Source organism: Bos indicus x Bos taurus, chromosome 25 (genome assembly GCF_003369695.1).
Source record: "Bos indicus x Bos taurus breed Angus x Brahman F1 hybrid chromosome 25, Bos_hybrid_MaternalHap_v2.0, whole genome shotgun sequence".
In the NCBI taxonomy this organism is placed as follows: Eukaryota; Metazoa; Chordata; class Mammalia; order Artiodactyla; family Bovidae; genus Bos; species Bos indicus x Bos taurus.
The window spans coordinates 772,382-790,459 of record NC_040100.1 but is presented as its reverse complement, the minus strand read 5'-3'; the positions used below and the strand labels follow the sequence as shown (position 1 = coordinate 790,459).

Below are 18,078 nucleotides of genomic sequence, written 5' to 3'. Positions count from 1 at the left end.
GTCCAGCAGGAAGCCCGAGGTGCCTGTGGGAATGTGGGGGTGTGGCACCTGTTGAGGGGTTCCTGGAGGGCTGGCAGGGGACCTGGTGTAGACAGAGGCAGCAGCAATGCCCAGGGTCTGGGGGCGGAGCGGGAGGGGACCCAGCTCTGCCCTGGGCTATGGGGCCTGGGAGCTGGAGAGGAGAGCCAGGCTGGGAGGGGCCCTCGGGCTGTCGGGGGGGGGGGGCACCCCATCCCCCATGGTGCCCAGATGAGGCTCCCTGGCCCGGGACACACAGCCCGTGGTGGCTGCAGAGAGGCTGGTGAGGGCCTGCGTGTCTGTCCGTCCGTCCTGTCTCCATCACCCACAAGCCAGAGCAACTCAGCTTCCCCCCGACCCCAACCCCAGGGCCCTGGGAGTGTGTCACACAGCCCAGGCCTCTGCGGTCAGCACCCCTGCAGCCTGGGCATGGCGCACAGCACCTGAGCGGATGGCCGCGCGGTGAAGGCAGGGGCAGGCGTGGTGTCCAGGGCGGCGACGCTGAGGCCAGGCGGGGGCAGCAGGCGGTACCTCTGCAGGAGGCCCGCGAACAGGAGGAACAGCTCCGACCTGGCCAGGCTCTCCCCCACGCAGACGCGGCGGCCTGCGGAGAGACGGGGCGCCGGTGGGTCCCGGAGGCCGTGGGGAAGCCCCGAGGGCGGGGCCCTGAGCTCCGAGGTCCCGGGGACCAGGCCACCGCCGGCAGGGGCTGCAGTACCTGCGGAGAAAGGCAGGAAAGCCGGCCGCTTGACGAAGCGCCCGTTGGCGTCCAGGAAGTGGCCCGGGTTGAACTGGCGGGGCGTCTTCCACTGCGTCTCGTCCAGGAGCACGGAGTTCAGTAGGGCCAGCACGGGTGTGCCCTGTGGGGGCGCCAGGTGAGCGGCGGGGCTGGCTGCTCTCCGCAGACCGGGAGCACGGGAAGCCCTGCTCAGCGTCTGTGTCCCTGCGACCCCGTCCCAGCCCCATCTACCGCGGCCGAGAGCAGAGGAGGCAGGGTCTGGGGCAGCGGGGCCTGGCCCTCGCACCTTGGGGAGCAGGTAGGGGCCCAGCTGGGTGTTGGCGACCGTGCACCGCGGCGCGTGGGGCAGCAGCGTGATGAAGCGCTGCACTTCGTGCAGCACGGCGTTAGTATAGGGCAGGGCGTGCACGTCCTCTGGCCGCGGGAGCCGCGCGGGCCCCAGCACGCGGTCCAGCTCCTCCTGCACACGGCCTGCGGGCGAGACAGACGGCCAGCATGCCGGGGCCCCGCCCTGCGCCCCGGGCCCCGCCCCGCTGCGACCCCGGCCCCGCCCCCCTGCGCCCAGGGCCCCGCGGAGACGCGCCCCCGGCTCACTCTGCACGCGCGGGTGCTTGCCCATCAGGAGGGCGGCCCACTGCAGTGTGGCGGCGGTGGTCTCCGTGCCGGCCATGACCATGTCCAGGACACAGGCCACCACGTTGGCCTCGGTAAACAGGCCCTCGGGGTCTTTCTCCTGCAGAAGTGGGCGGGTCCGCGCTCAGCTGGAGGCAGGCTCCATGGAACCCCCAAGAAGCCAGCCCCCAGCTAGAGAAAGTCGTCGAAGACAGGAGCCTCCTACGTCGCGGGCTCACGCGGCCTCGCAGCCGCCCCGCTTCTCAGGTGAGGTGACCGAGGTTCAGAGGGGCCCGGCCAGGGGATGGAGGGGCATGGCCCAGGATCGGTCGGCTCCATCCCCAGCCCCTCTCCTTGAGGCGGGGCCCCAAGATTCCCCCCTCCCGCGGCCTCTTGGGCGGGGGCGGGTCTCGCCCACACCTGGCCCTGCTGGATCAGGGCGTCCAGGTAGCTCTGCTGTGGCCCTCGCGGGGGTGTGCGGTGCCGCCTCGTCTCCAGGAGGGCCCTCAGGATGGCCCGCACCTCCTCGATCTTGCGCAGGACCGGCCGGTGCAGCTGGAGGAGGGCCCCGAGCCGCGGGTAGAGGTTGAAGAGCTGGGGGCGGGCAGGGCCGCGTGGTGAGGGCTGAGGGCGGGCCATCCGCCCGGAGGTGAGGCCACCTGTGCGGACCGGCAGCGCCCCAGGCTCCTGGCAGAGGTGCCACCCTCCCTCTCCCTCCCTGTGGGACCGGCAGCCCTTGGGCGTGGAGGAAAGCCTCCACCTGGGTGCGCAGAGGAGGGGCCAACTGACAGGTAACACACCCGGGGTCCTTGCAAGTCACAGCAGGCGGCTGTCACCATGACCCCCCCTCCACACCCCCCAGAGAGGGGGAGAGGGAGGCAGGGCTGGCTGCTGCCTTGGAAGTCACTGACTTCGCTGAGTTATTCGGGGGGTGGGGGGGGGGAGGGAAATTGCCAACTTAAAGCTTCAGCTCAGGACGCCGTGAGCCGGGGGTCACAGCACAGCCTGACTGGCACGGTTGTCAGCTGCCCTCTGCACACGCTGTCCCCCGGGACCTGGCCATCGCTCAGGGTGCAGGTATGGGAGGCCACGGGACATTCTGTCTCCCTGGAGCCCCTGACCCTCCAGCCTCGGGCCTGCTGGGGCCCCCTGGTGGGACTCGGCCAGGGTACTTTTGGCAGGAAGTCCGATGTTCCTGAGTCTGAGGTTCCGCCAGCCTCGGGGGGTGACTAGGATCAGGACCGAAGCCAGCAGCCTCCACCCCATGCCCAGGGCCTCAGGTCCTGGAGAGATGGGGCTGGAAAGTACGCGTGAGCCCCATGCCACCAGACACACGTGCCCTGCCCCCACCCGGGCACGCGTGCCCGAGCAAGTTAAGAGTTAAAACCAGTCATGGTGCCTACAAATTAGGAACGCTTTAAGTTAGTGGCTCAGTTGGTGAGGAATCCGCCTGCAATGCAGGCGACCCGGGTTCTATCCCTGGGTCAGGAAGATCCCCTGGACAAGGGAACGGCACCCACTCCAGTATTCTTGCCTGGAGAATTCCACGGACAGAGGACCAGGCGGGCTACAGTCCGTGAGATCGCACAGCGTCGGACACCACTGTGCGACCGACTTCCTTTATTTTTAAGTTCTGGGGAAAAACGAAATGCACGCAGTCGTGGGGTTTGGAAATCAGAGCCGGTCCTCACGATTCCTGACCCTGGAGGAGGTTCAGGGACTGGGGGGAACCAAGCCCCATTTCCGAGAGGAACCGCCCAGGGCTGCCCCCCCCCCCGCCCCCGCACTGGTGAGCAATGCGTCTATTACTGATTTGACGGTGGGCAGGTGGGGACCGCTGCCCTCGGCTCCCCTGGTTTCCAGGAGTGCAGGGCACTGGCCTGGAGTCACGTGGCCGGTGAAGCTTGGAGCCTCTCCTTGCTGCCACCTCGCTCCCTGCACCCCCCCCCAGGCCAGAACATCGACCTCTCACCTGCACACTCGGCTTCCCCAGGAGGACCATGACCTCATCAACGAGGCCCAGCAGGGACAGGAACACAGGATCCCGGTAGTCGAACCGCTGGCCGAAGAGGAGCGTGAAGGTGATGTTGGAGGGAGCCCAGCGGAGCAGGGCCAGCGGGAAGGGCCGGCCTGGGGGTGGAGAGCGGCTTCAGGGCTGCGGGACGCGCGGGGCAGAGGCGCCCAGGCCCCCACTCACCTTCGTAGCTGTCCAGCTGCGCCGTGAGGCACCTCAGCTCCTGCAAGACCTTGTTGGCCACGGGCGCCCTCCCCACACCCAGGCCGTGGAGGGCACGTACGGTGAGCTGGCGGGCGGCCCGCCAGCGTGGGCCTGAGGAGAAGAAGACGCCTGCGGGCCGCACATGCCCGACGGTGAGCGGCCCTGGGGCAGGGTCCCGGCGGACCCTCAGGCCCCCCCAAGACCCCAGCCCCCACCTCCAGCTGGCCTGGCCAGGCCTGTCCGTCGGTGTGCCCTGCCTCCGTTGCTCTGGGCCTGCCAGGCGGGCACCCTGGCGCTCCCCCTGGGCCTCCCAGGAGCACTCACCCGTGCCGCAGAGAGGGACAGGCCCTGCGGGCCCCACGCATGTGGGCACCCTCCTCCCGCACACACCTACCCCCGCCTCCATTGATGAGCTGGAAGATGGCAATGGGGGGCCGGCCAGCCAGCTCCTGCCTGGTGCCCACCAGGGCCTCCTTCACCGCCTCGTAGCCGGTCAGCACCACCGTCTTCTGGTGCCCAAGATGCACAGTGAACACCGGCCCATACTGTTTGCCGAGCTGGTGGGGAGAGGCAGGGTCCATCCGCTGTCCCACCCCCAGGTCTCTGGGGTCCCTCACGCCCCTCCGGTCCCCTCTGTCCTCACCACTCCCCTGCCCATTCTGCAGATGGGCAGACTGAGGCCTGGGGGTGGGCAGTGAGTCTCTGTGGATCACACGGCGGAGTAGGGCCAGCTGCTGCTGTCTGCTGGCAGCTCTGGCCCCAGCCCGCGGACGGCGGCCTCCAGAGCCCCGTGGACCCACCTGCATCAGCGCCTCGTCCTGCTGTGCCCCCCGCAGCAAGTGGAGGTTCCCGACGAGGGGCAGGGGGCGCGGCCCCGGGGGCCAGCGGGGGGCTGGGCCTGGGGTACCGGCCCGGGCGCAGAGCAGCCCCCAGAGCGCCAGCAGCGCCAGCAGCGCCAGGAGCAGCAGGGCCATGAGTCTGGCGGGCGGCGGGCAGCTCCCCTCCCGGGTGCCGCCTGCCCTGCACCTTCTGGGCCTCACGGGAGGGCGTGCCGGCACCCCACCCTCCCGCCACCCCACCACCCCGAGAATGTGGAAGGAGCAGTTTGCAGGGACAGCCAGGCGCTTAAAGCGACAGGCGCGCGAGGATCGTGGGGGCCAGTCTGTGCCAGGGGGTGGGGGACCGTCCAGGGGACCGGCGTCCAGTTGGGCCCTCGGGGCCTCCTCGGCCCTCGCCTTGTTGGGAGGACACAGCGCGGTGACCATCTGCCCCCCACAGGATCTGCTTCTGTCCCGTCTCCCCACCAGAACCAGGGGTCCAGGGCCTTGGGCCCCACCCTCCCCAGGCTCTGAGCCTCCCTCCCCGGGAGCCCTGTGGCCCCCCAAGCCCACCAGCGCCTGCGTCCATCCAGCACCTCTGTGCCTGGGCCAGGGCGGGCATCAGGTCTACATGGCCAGCGCCCCGAATGCCAGGGCTCCAGAGCCTGACAGCAAGCTTGCCAGAGTGGCGGTGTGCCCCTTGGGGGCTATTGGAGCCCGGCCCCCGAGCAGACGTCACTGGCCTCCCCGGGACGGGGGCGTGAGGGCATGTTGGCTGCACAGAGAAGCCCAGCTTGCAGGCAAGGTCGCTGGGGCAGCAGGTGCTGGGTTTATGAGCCCTGTCTGTCTGGGCTGCATTCTGCTCCAAAGCCTGGAGGCCCAGCTGGGAGGGAGGAGGCGCCCTTTGGAATTGAGCTCCCAGGGGCCGCAGGGCCTGTGGCCCCAGAAGCAGCTGGGCTTGCGCTGGGCCTCCTGCCCCGACGCAAGGCAGGGGGATCCGCCTCCCCGCCGCTGGGCCCGGGGACAGGCCTGGGTGACATCTGCGCCCCGACACCCACCCCAGAGCCAAGGCAGCCTGCGGGCCCTTTCCCCTCCCAGCCTCCATTTGCACACCTGCTGTGATGGGTGCTCACTACCTCAAGGCAGCCTGTCCAGATGCACAGCCCCGGGGCTGCCAGGAGGGTAACTGTTCTCTGACCGCTCAGTCTCTGGGTCTTTTGGGCTGAGGAGCTGTTCCCAAGGTCCCTACCGGTGCAGAGGCTGAGGGCCTGTCTGCCCAGGACAGTTCAGGTGGTTAATTCAGCGTGTGTGTATTGAGTTCCTGTGTATTACCAGGCTCTCTAGGAGCTAGGGCTGCAGGAATGGGTGCTACAGGGATCCTGAAGTCCTCGCAGTCCAGTGGGGGCGGGCGGGGGGCATGTGGCCGTGACTTTGCGCACAAATCCCCTCGGGCGTTGGAGCTGGACTGTGGGTCTCAGGAGGACGGGCGCTCGTGAGGAGGGGACAGCTTGTGCGGACCTGCAGGGGCGGCGTGGGGCGGGGGCCCTGGCAGCCCTGGGTCACGGCCGCGGAGCTGCACCGGGGGCCCAGGCTCGTGGGATGCGCAGTGTGGCTGCGGGACTGGAGGGGACCACGCATCCCTGTCGGGGGCTCCGCTCCGGGTTGGTGAAGCCCGTGCCCAGGGGCCTGCTGGGCGGGAGCCAGGTCTTGGTGCTGCTGCTGTGCACCGGGAGCAGGCGTGGCCCCGGAGCCAGACTGAGCTGCGGGGAGGCTGTCTCAAGACCCATCCTGACGGAGCCACCCCTGGCGTCTGGGAGTGGGCTCAGCTGGGTGGCGCAGTGGTCTGCGCCCCAGGGGTGACCTGCTGAGTGACCTGCTGCTATGCCTGTGTCCCGTCCAGTGAGGGGGGCACCGCGGGGAAGGTCCTGGGAAAACCCAAACTGGCTGGAGCAGGGTGCTGGATCTAAGGATGTTCCTCCGACATTCACGTGCACCCAGAGCCTCAGAACGGGGGCCTCTTTGGAGGGCGGCTCTTTAACCCAGTCACCTTGCTCCTCGTTCGGTGACAGAGGCAAGGGTGGGGGCCACGGCCGCAGGCCAAGGACCCGGGAACCGCAGAAGCCAGCGGGGGCAGGAAGGACCCCCCTGGAGCCATCTTCGGCAGGCGCCCTGCCCTCTGGCCTCCGGAGCTGACTGGGTGGTGGTGGCATTTCCCGCGCCCCCGGGCTATGTCCGTTGTGGGGGCAGCCCCGGGAGGCCTTGGGAGCCTTGGGATAGTTCAGAACATCAGCCCACTCCAGAAACACGGCAGACGGGTCACATGGGTCCTTTTTGGGGTCGCCATCTAACTGCCTGCTGGGCGTCACTTAGTCCCCCAGGAAATGGGGGTTCTCTCTATTTGTGGTCTGTGATCAACTGGGCCCAGAGGCCACCAAGCCGGCCAAGAACAGGACAAATGCAGGTGACCCCCCGTAAACACACAGAGGACTTCTGTCTCACGGAGGAGGTCGCCCCAGAGGCTCGGCTCTGCTGTCCCGTCAGACGTTAGCGCGTCCTGAGCCTGCTCGGTGGGCTTGCCCGGTGCTCTCTCCTCTGACTGGATGTGCTTGTTGGCGTTTGCACGTTTCTCTCTGAAGCAGCCTTGCGGTCTCATCCTGTTCCCTCGTTAACAGGCAAGATAAAGCTCGGCCGTGTGCTCCGTGCCTGTTAGTCTGAGAGCCTTTTGAAAACTATGCTTAGACAGCAGAATTTATTAACGTCAAAACACCAGCAAGATCTAGGTTCAGGCCAGGGTTGATTCAGGGGCCCGGTGACATCATCAGGACTCCAATGAATTCTCCTCTCCCTTGGGTCTGCTTGTGGCGCTCTGGGCTGGGGTGGGGAGTGCGGGTTGTCAGGCAAGTGGCGTTCCTGTGTCTGCTCCTGGCGGCCAGGCGACCGCCTGCACCGATGCTCACCTCCTCCCAGCTGCAGTCCAGGGGGCAGTTCTGCCAGCCCCGTACTGATGCTCGAGCAGAAGCCTGGGAACTGTGTGGTCAGAACCGAGTGGCCGGGGTCACCTGGGGCTCAGGTCACACCTGGCCTGACGCCTGAGGTGCAGGTTGTTCCCTAGAGGGCTCTGGAGTTGCACACACCACACTTGGCCCCTCCATCTACTCCTCGGCTGAGATGGCATCTTCCAGTGGCAGCTCCCAGCCCACAAGCTCTCCATCTACTTGGCCCTCAGCCATGGCAAGCCGGGGACTGTGCCCTTGAATCTGGGTAGGGCATAGTGCCCGTGGTGGAGGCAATGTTCTGAGACTTTTGAGGTAGACCATGGAAGCCATACGGCTTCCACCTGTTGCTTCTGGGATCCTTTGTGCAGGACGCAGTCAGCATCCTGGGAGGAAGCCCTAGGAGGTGGGTGGAGGGCCACAGGGACGGGAGCCAAGGCCCCCAAGACCCAGGCCCAGCATCCAGCCACGCGTGCTCAGTCCTGAAGGGCTTCTCTATTCTGAGGTGTGGTGGCCCCAGCTGATAGCCCATGGGGCCGTCTCCACGCAGCCTGCCTTCTCCCTGCGTTTCGGAGCACAGTGGATCACTGCTGTCTCACAGTGGTGAGTCTGGGCTGTTTGTTACACAGTGGAAGAAAACTCATACAGGGGCTGTGTAACCCTGGGCAAGGGGCTTGCCCTCCGTGTGTCTCTATGTGTGACATGAAGATAGTAATACCTGAAAACTGCATTCATTCTTCAAAAATCATTTGTAACTTCATTTCGCAGTTTATTTTTGGCCGCACCAAGTCTGTCCCACGCACAGGCTCCCTCTGGTGAGCAGCGGGCTTACTCTTTGCTGCAGCGCTCAAGTCTCTCTCTCAGGGGCTCCTTGTGGTCTGGGGCTGTAGCCCCGCCGGCCTCCGTAGCTGCAGTTCTCAGGCTTTCGAGCGTGGGCTCAGGGGCTCCAAGGCACGTGGAGCCTTTCCCGACCGGGGATCGAAGCCATGTTCCCTGCATTGGCAGGGGGATTCTTAACCGCTGGACCACCAAAGAAGTCTCCCCAAATATTTTTAATTAACTAATTAATTAAATTTTTGGCTATGCTGCATGGCTTATGGGATCTTAGTTCCTCAAGCAGGAATCGAAGCCAGGCCCCAGGCAGTGAAAACATCAAATCCTGACTACTGGACTGCCAGGGAATTCCCTCTTCAAAAGATACTAACTGAGCAGCTGCTGTGTGCCAGTCACTGTGAGCCCAAGTAAAGCAGCCCAGCATGTAAGAGGGTTTCCAAAAGCAGTATTCCCTGCTTTTTGACCTAAACATCTAATGAACTGCTAAACATCTCCTATGAAGCAATAACTGCTTGGCAGGCTGACACCTCCTGGTCACTGGGCCTCGGGGCTTCAGGGGTCTCCCAGGGCCGCCTCACAGAGAGGAGAGGTGTGGCAGCCTGGGTGGGGAGGAGCTGTCCCTCCCATCACTAAGTGGTGGATCTAGTCGCAGGGAAAGGTGCTATTTTCGAGGAAATAAAGGCTTCTATTGTTCACAGCCCTGGAACATTAATGAGTAACCCCGGGGCCCCTGGCTGCTGTGGTGTCAACAGTTGATATGACGGATCGAGGAACAGGCACAGCTTCCTCCTGCATTTGCTGTGGGCCCAGAACCCCAGGCCAGCCCAGGCCCAGGCGACAGGGCTGGGCTTTCCCTGCGCCGCCATGGGCCCGCCCTGCGGGGCCCTCCTGTTGGTCTGCTGACTTTGGTGGAGCTCTGGGCGGGCTCCCGACAAACAGGGTGGAATCCCGCCTCAGGAGTGCAGTGCGCCACGGGGGACCTTGCGAGTGGCTGAGGGCATACTGGATGCCTTCTGCAGAAGGGGCATCTGACCCAGGCCCTGTGGGGAGGGAGTGCTGCTGGGACTGGTGGGCAAGTCCCCGACATTGCAGGGGGCAGTGGTGCTGGGCCTGGGGGGAGACTGCTTGTCCAGGGGGCCAGCTGGTGACTCTGTGGTCCTGAGCCCCCTGTGTGCTTATGACTAGGGTCTGGCAGCACGTGGCTGGCGTCAGGGACCGCTACGTGGGTGGAGTGGATGCGTGAATGGGGGTTGGAGCTCAGGGAAGAATCACAACTGGGTGGAGGGCGGGCGGGCAGCCACCCACCTCCATCAGCTCTGCCCAGGGTACAAGGTTGGGAGGAGCCCTGCTGCAGGGAGCTGGTGGCCCCCGACCCAGCCCTTTCCCCGTTTTCACTGTTGCTGTTTTTAGTTTTTACTGTTTACAATAATAAGTTAAATAATATATTTAATTATTATAAAATAAATTAAATAATAAAAACAGGAAATCAGGGGCTTTCCTGTTATGATGCATTTTCACTCTCTTATCTGCTGAATTGTGTCCCCGGATTCACATGTTTAAGTCCCAGCTGCCCCTACCTTAGAATGTGACCTTTCTGGGAACAGGGTCACGGCATATGTAATTAGCTAAGGTGAGGTCATGGGGGTGGGTCCTAACCCAATAAGGGTACATCCTCATGGAAGGATGAAGTGTGGACACAGACACACAGGGAGAGGCCCCGTGGTGAGGCAGAGGGGGTGATGCGTCCACAAGCCAGGCGGCACCCAGAGTTGCCGGCAATCCACCAGCAGGGAGCAGACACGCGGCTCTCGGATGACTGGCCCCCAGAACTGTGAGAGGAGGAATTTCTGTTGCTCTAAGCTGCCCAGACCTCTGCAGCCTCACGGGGATGCAAAGACCCCCCTCACCCCTGCCAGGGGCAGCCTTCCAGGAGCGTCCACCTGCCCTCTGGGCTTCTTGTGGATTGAAGCTGTGTGTCCTTGGGCAAGTTGCTGACCCTCTCTGAACTTCGTTTCCTCGTCCTAAATAGATGACGGCTGAACCCTCTGCCATTGTGTTGCCTCGAGGATCATAAGAAACCCGCCGCGGAGCAAGTGCCTGAGGGTCCCGGCCTTTCGGAGCCCGGGGGCGGGGCCTGGGTACGAGGGGCGGGGTCTCGCTGCTGAGGGCGGGCCCTGTACCCCCAAGTCCAGGCCCATCAGGGGTGGCTCGCCGCTCGACGTGCTCGGCGCTCCCGCGGGGCCTGCTCCGCGATCGGCCGGCCGTCCTGCGTACGGCGCGCGTCGCGCTGGGAGAGTCTGGGTGCCGCCATCATGTCGACAGCTATGAACTTCGGGTCCAAGAGTTTCCAGCCGCGTCCCCCGGACAAGGGCAGCTTCCCGCTCGATCACTTCGGTGAGTGCGGGCGGCCCGGACTGCCCGGCCGGGCCCGCACAGCGCTGGGCCGGACGGTGGTGCCTCGCGGCGCGGGCGGGGCCTCGGAGGCTCGGCGCGGCCCGGCGCCTCCCGCCGCGGCCCGGGGCAGCAGCGGCCGGCGAGAGGGCACGGAGGCGCCTGCGGTCGGGCCGACGTGCCGGCAGCCGCGTCCTCGGCGGTGTGGGGCCCGCGGCCCGGTTCCGCGGGCGTCTGGTGCGGAAGCGGAGGGCGCTCCTGGTCGCCGCAGCTCCGCGGAAGCTGAGGCTTGGAAAATGGGTTTCGAGTGGTTCTTCATATGCCCGTGTTTTACCGAGAGGTTCCAGACAAAGGGCAACGTCGGCGGGGAGCTCCCGGCGCCGCCGCTTGGACGCCCCCCTTTTCCTGCCCTCGCTCTTCCCCCGGGAAGTCTTTTCTCCTGTTTCCAGAGTGTTTCTGAAGGAAACTGGTTTCCCGAGGAGGAGGAGGAGGAGGAGGAGGGCCGCCTGTAAGGTTGCTGGGCGGGCACGTCCTGTTTTCACTTTAAAAAGAAAATACTTTTCTGTTTCGTTCCAGGTGAATGTAAAAGCTTTAAAGAGAAATTCATGAAGTGTCTCCGGGACAATAATTTTGAAAATGCTTTGTGCAGAAATGAATCAAAGGAGTATCTGGAGTGCAGGATGGAAAGGCAAGTACCTGCCAGCCGTGATTTATGTCTTCTCCGCCCACCGTGTCTCCAGCTGAGATGTTTGTCCCAGGAGGCCTCACCCAGGCCTGGCTTCTCCTTGTGTTTGGACCCGAAGGGCTGCCTGCCTGTGAAATTGAGGCATTTCGGAGATGAGTTGTACTCAGAGTTGTTGGCAGCCGTGGGAACCTTTTCTCCAGTGACAGCCTTGGACGTGATTGCATTCCGCACAGTTTTCTCTTTCCAAATGTGTGATGTGTCATTCAGGTTTCACAGTCGTACATCATAAAAACGCTGACTGAGTCAAAAGATTTGTGGGTACAGAGCTTATTTCTTTAAACATTCTCAGAACATAAAAATACATGCTGTTTTGTTCGACGTCCGCTCAGAGCCGTTTGTAGTGTTGACAGGCAAGACAGTGGGCCCGAGAAACGGTGAAAGACAAGTGAGTCTTCCCGTCTCACCCGGAGTTCACAAGACCCACCTCTAAGCAAAACAAAAACTCTTCTAACTGATCCGTTGAGATTTTACTGCAGAAGTACCATTGTAAAGCTTCATCAGGAAAGCATGTAACCCGTTATTGTGTGCTTGGGTGGAAACTTTCATTTCTGCCTTTTGAGCCCGTTGTTTGCTCACAAAGGAACCCAGGCCGTCAGAGGCCTTGTCTGAAGACAGGCTGACAAAAAGCAGTCCACTCTGGGCCTGTTTTCAGTATTTCCTTAACAGACTCAGATGTTCCCCTCCCGGCAAGCTCCGCTGTGCTTCTTGGACCCCAGGTGTGTGGAGGGTCTGCAGACATTTGGGATTTTGAGGGAGATGGGCCTTCTTGGTGCTTGGCCCTCAGGTGGCACCCTTCTCCTGCCTCGTGAGGCACACAGGCTCACAGGTGTTGTGGGTTAACGATGGGCCGGCTCTGACATCTCTACATAGTGTGTTGGCCGGATCTGCATGCTTCCTTCACTCTTAAATCAAGACACTGAACTCAGTGAGTCTCTTCTTGGTACTGCTGAGCCTTGGTGACAGAGTTTGGAGCTCGTCTCTGCCCTGTGCCTCCCCAAAGCTGGGGTCACCATCCCCGAGTCGGTCATCCCTGGGCCGGCACAGGGATGCCTGGAGTGTTCAGCTGCTTTGGTTCCAGAGCCACTCCTGCTGTGAGAGAGGCCCTCCTGGCAGGGCCCGCAGAAGGGCCGTCTTTTTCCTGTTCGCCTCTGGGCCTCTGAGGAAGGCCCGCAGATGGGAATGCATCAGCTGCTCTGTGGGTTCCACGATTCAGGCGGCATCACTGGTTGGTGAGGCTGCATTTGGTTGTGAGGGGTGTATGTGTTTCTGACTTGGTCCGTATCTTGCCCACTTTCGTCTGCATCACTCTTTTAAAAAGCTTCTTCCCTTCCGCTTTTTTCCTTTTTGCTGATACCCACACCTTACTTTTGTGTACTTCACACGCGTCTTTTTAAGAACTGGACCTCGGTAGAATTTGTCAGTTGGCTCACACGGGACCCGTTGGCCTGGAGTGGATGTGTCTGCTGCTGAGGATGGGGCTCCGCTTCCTCACGGCAGCTTCTGTTAACATTGGGCTTGCACGGTCAGCAGAGACACAGCGAATCCACGTGGGATCCAAGACCTCACGTCGGCCGGGCCTCCTGACCTGGTGCGGAGTGTAGAGCATCTGGTTCTGGGAAAGCGCCGGGCCTGACCAGGTGAGGCCCAGGCGCTTCCCCCAGGAGGGCCTGTCCTGACCTTGCCGCTCCCAGGCTGCTTGTCCTCGGCCTGTGGCCCGTCCTCTGCTCTCACGGTCCACAGTGCTGCATCTTCAGGTCCTCCTGTCTCTTTTCATCTTTTCTTTCTGAGCAGAGGCAGCCAAGGGTCTCTGATTTTAAGGATCCTGGGATTAGGTTGGGTCCCCTTGGATAATCCAAGGTGGTCTCTCTGAGTTGGCTGATGGGCAGCCTTGTTTCCTCAGCAGCCTTAATACCAACCCCCTGCCGCGCTGGAATCAGATCTCACTCAGATTCTAGGGGTCAGGGTGTCACCTGGGGACCCTGGCCCTGTCAACCACGTTGTGTCTGAGTGGCCAATTCTAAGAACCGTGTCCTGACAAGGTGTAGTGGGAGTTCGTCGTTATTTGCCTCCTCGGGTTTCAGGAGCGTCTCATGCATTCCGTGACTGGGGGGTTAGTGTAATCTGTTGCCAGGTAGGTTCTGTGAACTGGTGTTTGTGACTCTGGGGAAGTTGTCCTAAGGGCTGTTGCCAAGCCTCTGGGTTTGTGGGTGTGGCGGGCAGGGGCCCAGGGGCCTGCACACGGGAGCACGGCAGGGTGGGGGTCTGAGGGTGCTGTTCCAGGAGGGAGCGGCGCGTGGACCCTGACAGCTCTCACTTTTCCTTTCAGGCAACTGATGGCACAGGAACCCCTGGAAAAGCTGGGATTTGGAGATTTGATTGATGGGAAGTCAGACAAAAACTGAGCTGTGCCAGGGGGAAGCCCGCAGCTGTGTGGGGTCGTCCGGACTCCTGCCGCCCCAGCAGCGTGTTCATAGGTACCGTGGCTCAGAAGGGGACTGTGGGGGTGCCCGCGAGATGCCGCTCGGAACCACGCCAGACGCCCCTCCCTGGTGGATGTGCCTTGAGGCTAGGAAATGGGTCGTCTTCTGAAGCTCCCGAAAGGATTTTGGAAAAGCGGTGTCCCTTTTGGATCCCTGTTTCCCTCAGGCTTGTGAAGGTTTATCCTAAGTTCGCGTGGGTGGCAGGGCCCCCGGGGAGGTGAGGTGCCAGGTGGCGTCTGCCCACCGAGAGGGCACTGTGGGCGCCAGTGAGCTGCTGGGTTCACGTCACAGGCTGTGTGTGTCCTTTCTGTGCTCGTAGCGTTCAGCCCAGCTCATTACGGAGAAGCGACGTAGGCGTCAGGAAGCCGTTCCTAGCAAGCGGGCTGCTCTTTGTACTCACAGCATATACTCTGTTCATCTCCTTTTCTTTTCCTTTTTTTTTTAAACAAAAACAGCGGATAAGCCTGGAAGGGGAAACTGGCTTTTGACGTATCTGACTTCTTTTTTCTGGTGATGCCTGAACACCACGTGTCTTTCTGAACCGTATTGGGTGACACTTGTACAGTCAGATGTTTAGTTTCAAGAAGTCATCTGCTGTAACCGAGGAGCGGGCCGTCTGCCCTTGTCAGGTGGGCACACAGCGCCCTCTGGCGCCTTTCCTCTGAGGAGCGGCCGAGCCTACAGCCAGCCCCGCTTCTTGGCCGTGAGGGGTCAGGGCAGCGTGGGCCCGAGTGCTGTCAGACCCCAGGGTGCAGACCCCAGGGCAGTGTTTCTGGGGCGCCTTGTCGTAGGTTCAGAACCTCAGTGGAGACCCTGGACCTGCCCTGTGACTGCCTCCCTGGCCCCCAGTCAGCTGAGTTTTGTCCCGGTGTGGCCAGTGGGAGGGGGTGCCAGGAATACCCAGGTGACTGCCCTGACCCCCTCCTGCCTGGTGGCCCAGGCCAGCTGTGGGGAGCCCTCTTGCCTCCCCGGCCACGTCCAGTTGTCTGCATGGCGTCCCTTCCTCGGTCCTGCGGGCAGCCGTGCTCGCTCAGGCCCTGCCCTCGCTCCCTCCAAGGCCGGCCGTCTGCCGGGGGCTCTGGCCCCGCTGGCCCTATGGGGCTCCAGCCCCGGCGTTCCGTCTGTGCTTTGTCACTGTGCAGCATCGTCTCTGTCTACGCTTCCAGCTAGTTTATGAAAACCCTTGCTTTTTATCACCAAAGCGAGCCATGGAAGTATCCAGTGTGATGTTTCACATGTACAGGGTTACTCATTGCAGCATTGTTTGTAATTGTAAAGCTTTGGGGTGACCCAGCCACCTGTGCTTATTCCTGACGCAGGGCCCTGGGTGGCTGCAGGAAGGGCTGGGGGAGACCACGGTGTGCCCTGCATGGCCCTGCAGGTGGTGTGAGAGGGAACTCGGGGCCCAGAAGGCAGCGTGGTGGGAGAGGGCCGTGGGTAGAGAAGCAGATGTACAGAAGTGTGTGCAGAAGCGTGTGCATGCACTCATCTGTGTTCATACGGACATCCCTTTGCTCTGGGGCCTGGGGGCCTGGGGGACCCCTGGCAGTGAGGGGCTTGCCTAATGGCTGACTGATTTGAGCCTCTCTCCAGCAGGAAGATCCAGGGCCAGAAAGTCCATTTGACCCTGGATCTTCTTGTGTCAGACAGTAAGGAGTTGCCGAAGCCTTGGTGGGCTTGTCGGGAGCGTGCGACAGGGCTCCCAGTGGCCTGGTTGGCAGCAGCAGGAACGACTGTTAGGGTTTGGCCACAGCATCAGTTCCTGCCTGGGAGTCCCTGCTGAGGGAGTCACGAGTGGAGCAAACGTTCCAGCACAGGAAGGGGACAGCCCTCCTCCCAGCCCTGGCCCGTGTGGAAGGACGGGCCATCCGGGCACCCGTGTGTCTGGAGGTGGGTGGGCAGTGTTAGGTGGAACGGGTTTGCCTGTTCTGGAGGACGCCCCAGAAAGCACTCAACCAACAGCCGAAACCTCTGGGATGTTGCCCGTGGCACCTGCCCTGATCTGCCCCAAGGAGGAGGCGTCACTGCTGTTTTCTCTGAGCGCATCACCTCCGTCTCTGAGGACACACCGATGTGCCCGGCCTGAGGGCCAAGCCTGGTGTGAGGACCCATGGTGTCCTCCCCGAGGACGGGCGAAGGGCTGCTGGTTGGGGCTGCAGGTCGGTCACAGCGTATCATGTCCGTGCACACAGGGTGTCCTCGGGAGAAGCGGGCAAACTCTGGCCTGCTTCTGCAACTTTTGGAAGTCTGGAGTTATTTCAAAATAAAGAATTAAAAAAATGTTCAGTGCTCATTTCTTTGTAGTTGAACTTTGTACATGTATGACTGGGTGAATTTGCATTTTGAAACACATTTGGAAATCCCACAGAGAATGCAGCTGTGGTGGCGTCGGGAGGGGGCTCCAGGCCGGAGGACACCGCACGTGGACCATGGGCTCCTCACGGAGGAGCGGCAGCTCCCGCAACCGTTGCTAAGAATACGAGGCTTCATCTGGTCCTGCCGAAGCTCCCGTGAGGTGTTTTTGGTTGCCTGTCATTTGTCAAGTAAAGAATGCCTTTTACTTGTTGTGTGTACTTGTCTCGATGAGCCAGTGATGTTACTAGAGGGCCCCTGAGACAACGGGCAGAACGTCTTCCAAGCGCCTTCCTTAGGATGATGTCAGGGCAGGCTGACGGCCACCGTCAGCCCGGGCCTGCAGCCACCTTCCTGAAGAGCGATGCTGATGGAGCTCCTGGGACGGGAGCTGGGGGCGCAGGGCCGGGCCCCCCACCTTAAGGAGCAAGCCAGCTCCCTGTAACAGCTCTGGGAACTCGAGTGGAGGAAAACAGGTGGGTGGAATACATTTTACTCTGTTTAGGGAGGCAGTGCTTTTGTTAAACAAAAAGCAAGTTAGGTTCCTTCCCCACTAACAGATCAGCACGGACTCGGTGGCTTAAACAACACAGTCATGCTGCAGACTGGAGGCCTCATGTTCAGTAGCTCCTGCGAGCTGGCTCCTTCCGGAGGTGCTGGGCAGAGTCCACTTCCTCCTCTCCCAGCTCCTGGAGGCGCTGCGCTCTATGGCCCGTCTTCGTCCTGAACTGGTGGCTTCTCCCTCCCAGACTGCCTCCTCCCCCGTCCTCTCTCTGACCCAGGGCCCCCAGCTCCCTCCCGGAGGGTCCTTCGTGATGACATCGGGCCCCCCAGGCACGGGCAGCTTAGAACCAGGGGACACAACAGAGAACCCTGCTTGTTTTATATCCATGAAGTGCTTAAACTGGGGGACACAGAACCCTGCCTGTCTTACACGCGTGGCTCACGTGTGATTGTGTGCGGCGCTTTGCGGTGCGCGGTGGTTTTGATTACTCAGTAGACGGCCTTCAAAGGAAACTGAAGGGTGTGCGCGTTGACCTCACTCCTGCTGCAGAGAAGCCGTGGCCTCTGCCCTCCCTGCGTCCTGGACAGCGCACCCCAGGCCCTCGGGAGGAGCGGGGGTCTTAGGTGGCTGCTCTCTGTCCTTGGGAAGCACGTGGCGGCAGCAGGACCCCAGAGCAGGACAGCCCCCACCATACCCGGGGTCTGGGAGAGCTTCCGGGACCGTGTAGAGTAGGCTCCGAGCCGGCCCTCAGCAAACAGGGCTGTCTCTGCGCGGTGCACAGCGCGTGGCTGTTTTTCTTTGTGTTTATAACAAGCATCTATCATTTTTATAGAAACAATAGGAACATCTACCAGGGGAACAGTCTTCTGAAGGTGCCAGGCCGTGTTACCAGGCTCCGGCTTACCACGTCGTGGGGGTGGGGTCAGGGTTGGCGTGTGGAGGGGGCCGGCCGCCCCGTGACAAGCTGGGGTTGGCAAGGGCCTCTCCCTCCGGAGGCCGCGGGGCACAGACTGTGGTGGCGTGGCGGCCCCTGCTGGCCGGTGGTGGCGCTGCAGTGCCTGAGGTCACCTGCGGGAGGGCCGTCCTCTGGGGCCCCCAAGGGCTCAGCGAACATGCAGTGGCCTCCACACTCTGGGAGTAACACATCAGGCCAGGGCTGTGCGTCTCTGAGGCCCTGGATACTCCTGATGCGGGGGCCAAGCTTGAGGCCCCAGCTGAGGTCCAGCCCCCCTAGCCCCTGCGCCCCTGCTCACCCCGGGCTCAGGGACCAGTGAGGGGCTGCGGGGGCTCTCCGTCCACACCTGCGAGCTCTGTGCCCAGGGGGCAGTGAAGCCCCTGCAGAGGAGACCACCCTGGGGCAGAGGGCGCTGGGG

The 18,078-nt window shown here is 62.4% G+C and overlaps 2 protein-coding genes across 4 annotated transcripts; one reads left to right on the top strand and one right to left on the bottom strand.

Annotated features, from left to right (window-relative positions):
* Nucleotides 1-345: 345 nt before the first annotated feature.
* Nucleotides 346-5,526, bottom strand: LOC113883499 (cytochrome P450 2W1). The gene is made up of 9 exons (XM_027527267.1): nt 4,388-5,526; nt 3,982-4,144; nt 3,567-3,716; nt 3,342-3,499; nt 1,790-1,963; nt 1,352-1,490; nt 1,044-1,228; nt 737-878; nt 346-622 (listed from the first exon to the last, which is right to left on the bottom strand). The coding sequence occupies exons 1-9, from the start codon at nt 4,850-4,852 to the stop codon at nt 426-428; spliced, it is 1,773 nt and encodes a 590-aa protein (XP_027383068.1). The 5' UTR covers nt 4,853-5,526; the 3' UTR covers nt 346-425.
* Nucleotides 3,499-16,416, top strand: LOC113883503 (cytochrome c oxidase assembly protein COX19). 3 transcript variants are annotated; one of them, XR_003508656.1, is made up of 5 exons: nt 3,499-3,739; nt 10,262-10,626; nt 11,200-11,311; nt 13,695-13,842; nt 16,217-16,416. XR_003508656.1 is itself a non-coding variant. In XM_027527278.1 (4 exons), the coding sequence occupies exons 2-4, from the start codon at nt 10,545-10,547 to the stop codon at nt 13,768-13,770; spliced, it is 270 nt and encodes an 89-aa protein (XP_027383079.1). In that variant the 5' UTR covers nt 3,499-3,739; nt 10,262-10,544; the 3' UTR covers nt 13,771-16,129. The 3 variants fall into 3 exon arrangements, 1 of the variants encoding a protein (XP_027383079.1); XR_003508655.1 differs by lacking the exon at nt 16,217-16,416 and adding an exon at nt 14,304-16,141; XM_027527278.1 differs by lacking the exon at nt 16,217-16,416 and having other exon boundaries at nt 13,695-16,129.
* Nucleotides 16,417-18,078: the final 1,662 nt, after the last annotated feature.

Bases quoted from the DNA above. Each gene is read 5' to 3' on its own strand.
- LOC113883499 (XM_027527267.1), bottom strand. From the start codon at position 4,852: ATGGTCACCGCGCTGTGTCCTCCCAACAAGGCGAGGGCCGAGGAGGCC. The intron at 4,145-4,387 runs GTGGGTCCACGG...TCTCCCCACCAG, and splicing joins AGGACGAGGCGCTGATGCAG to CTCGGCAAACAGTATGGGCC. The intron at 1,491-1,789 runs GTGTGGGCGAGA...CCACTTCTGCAG, and splicing joins CCCTGATCCAGCAGGGCCAG to GAGAAAGACCCCGAGGGCCT.
- LOC113883503 (XM_027527278.1), top strand. From the start codon at position 10,545: ATGTCGACAGCTATGAACTTCGGGTCCAAGAGTTTCCAGCCGCGTCCC. The intron at 10,627-11,199 runs GTGAGTGCGGGC...GTTTCGTTCCAG, and splicing joins CTTCCCGCTCGATCACTTCG to GTGAATGTAAAAGCTTTAAA. The intron at 11,312-13,694 runs GCAAGTACCTGC...TTTTCCTTTCAG, and splicing joins CTGGAGTGCAGGATGGAAAG to GCAACTGATGGCACAGGAAC.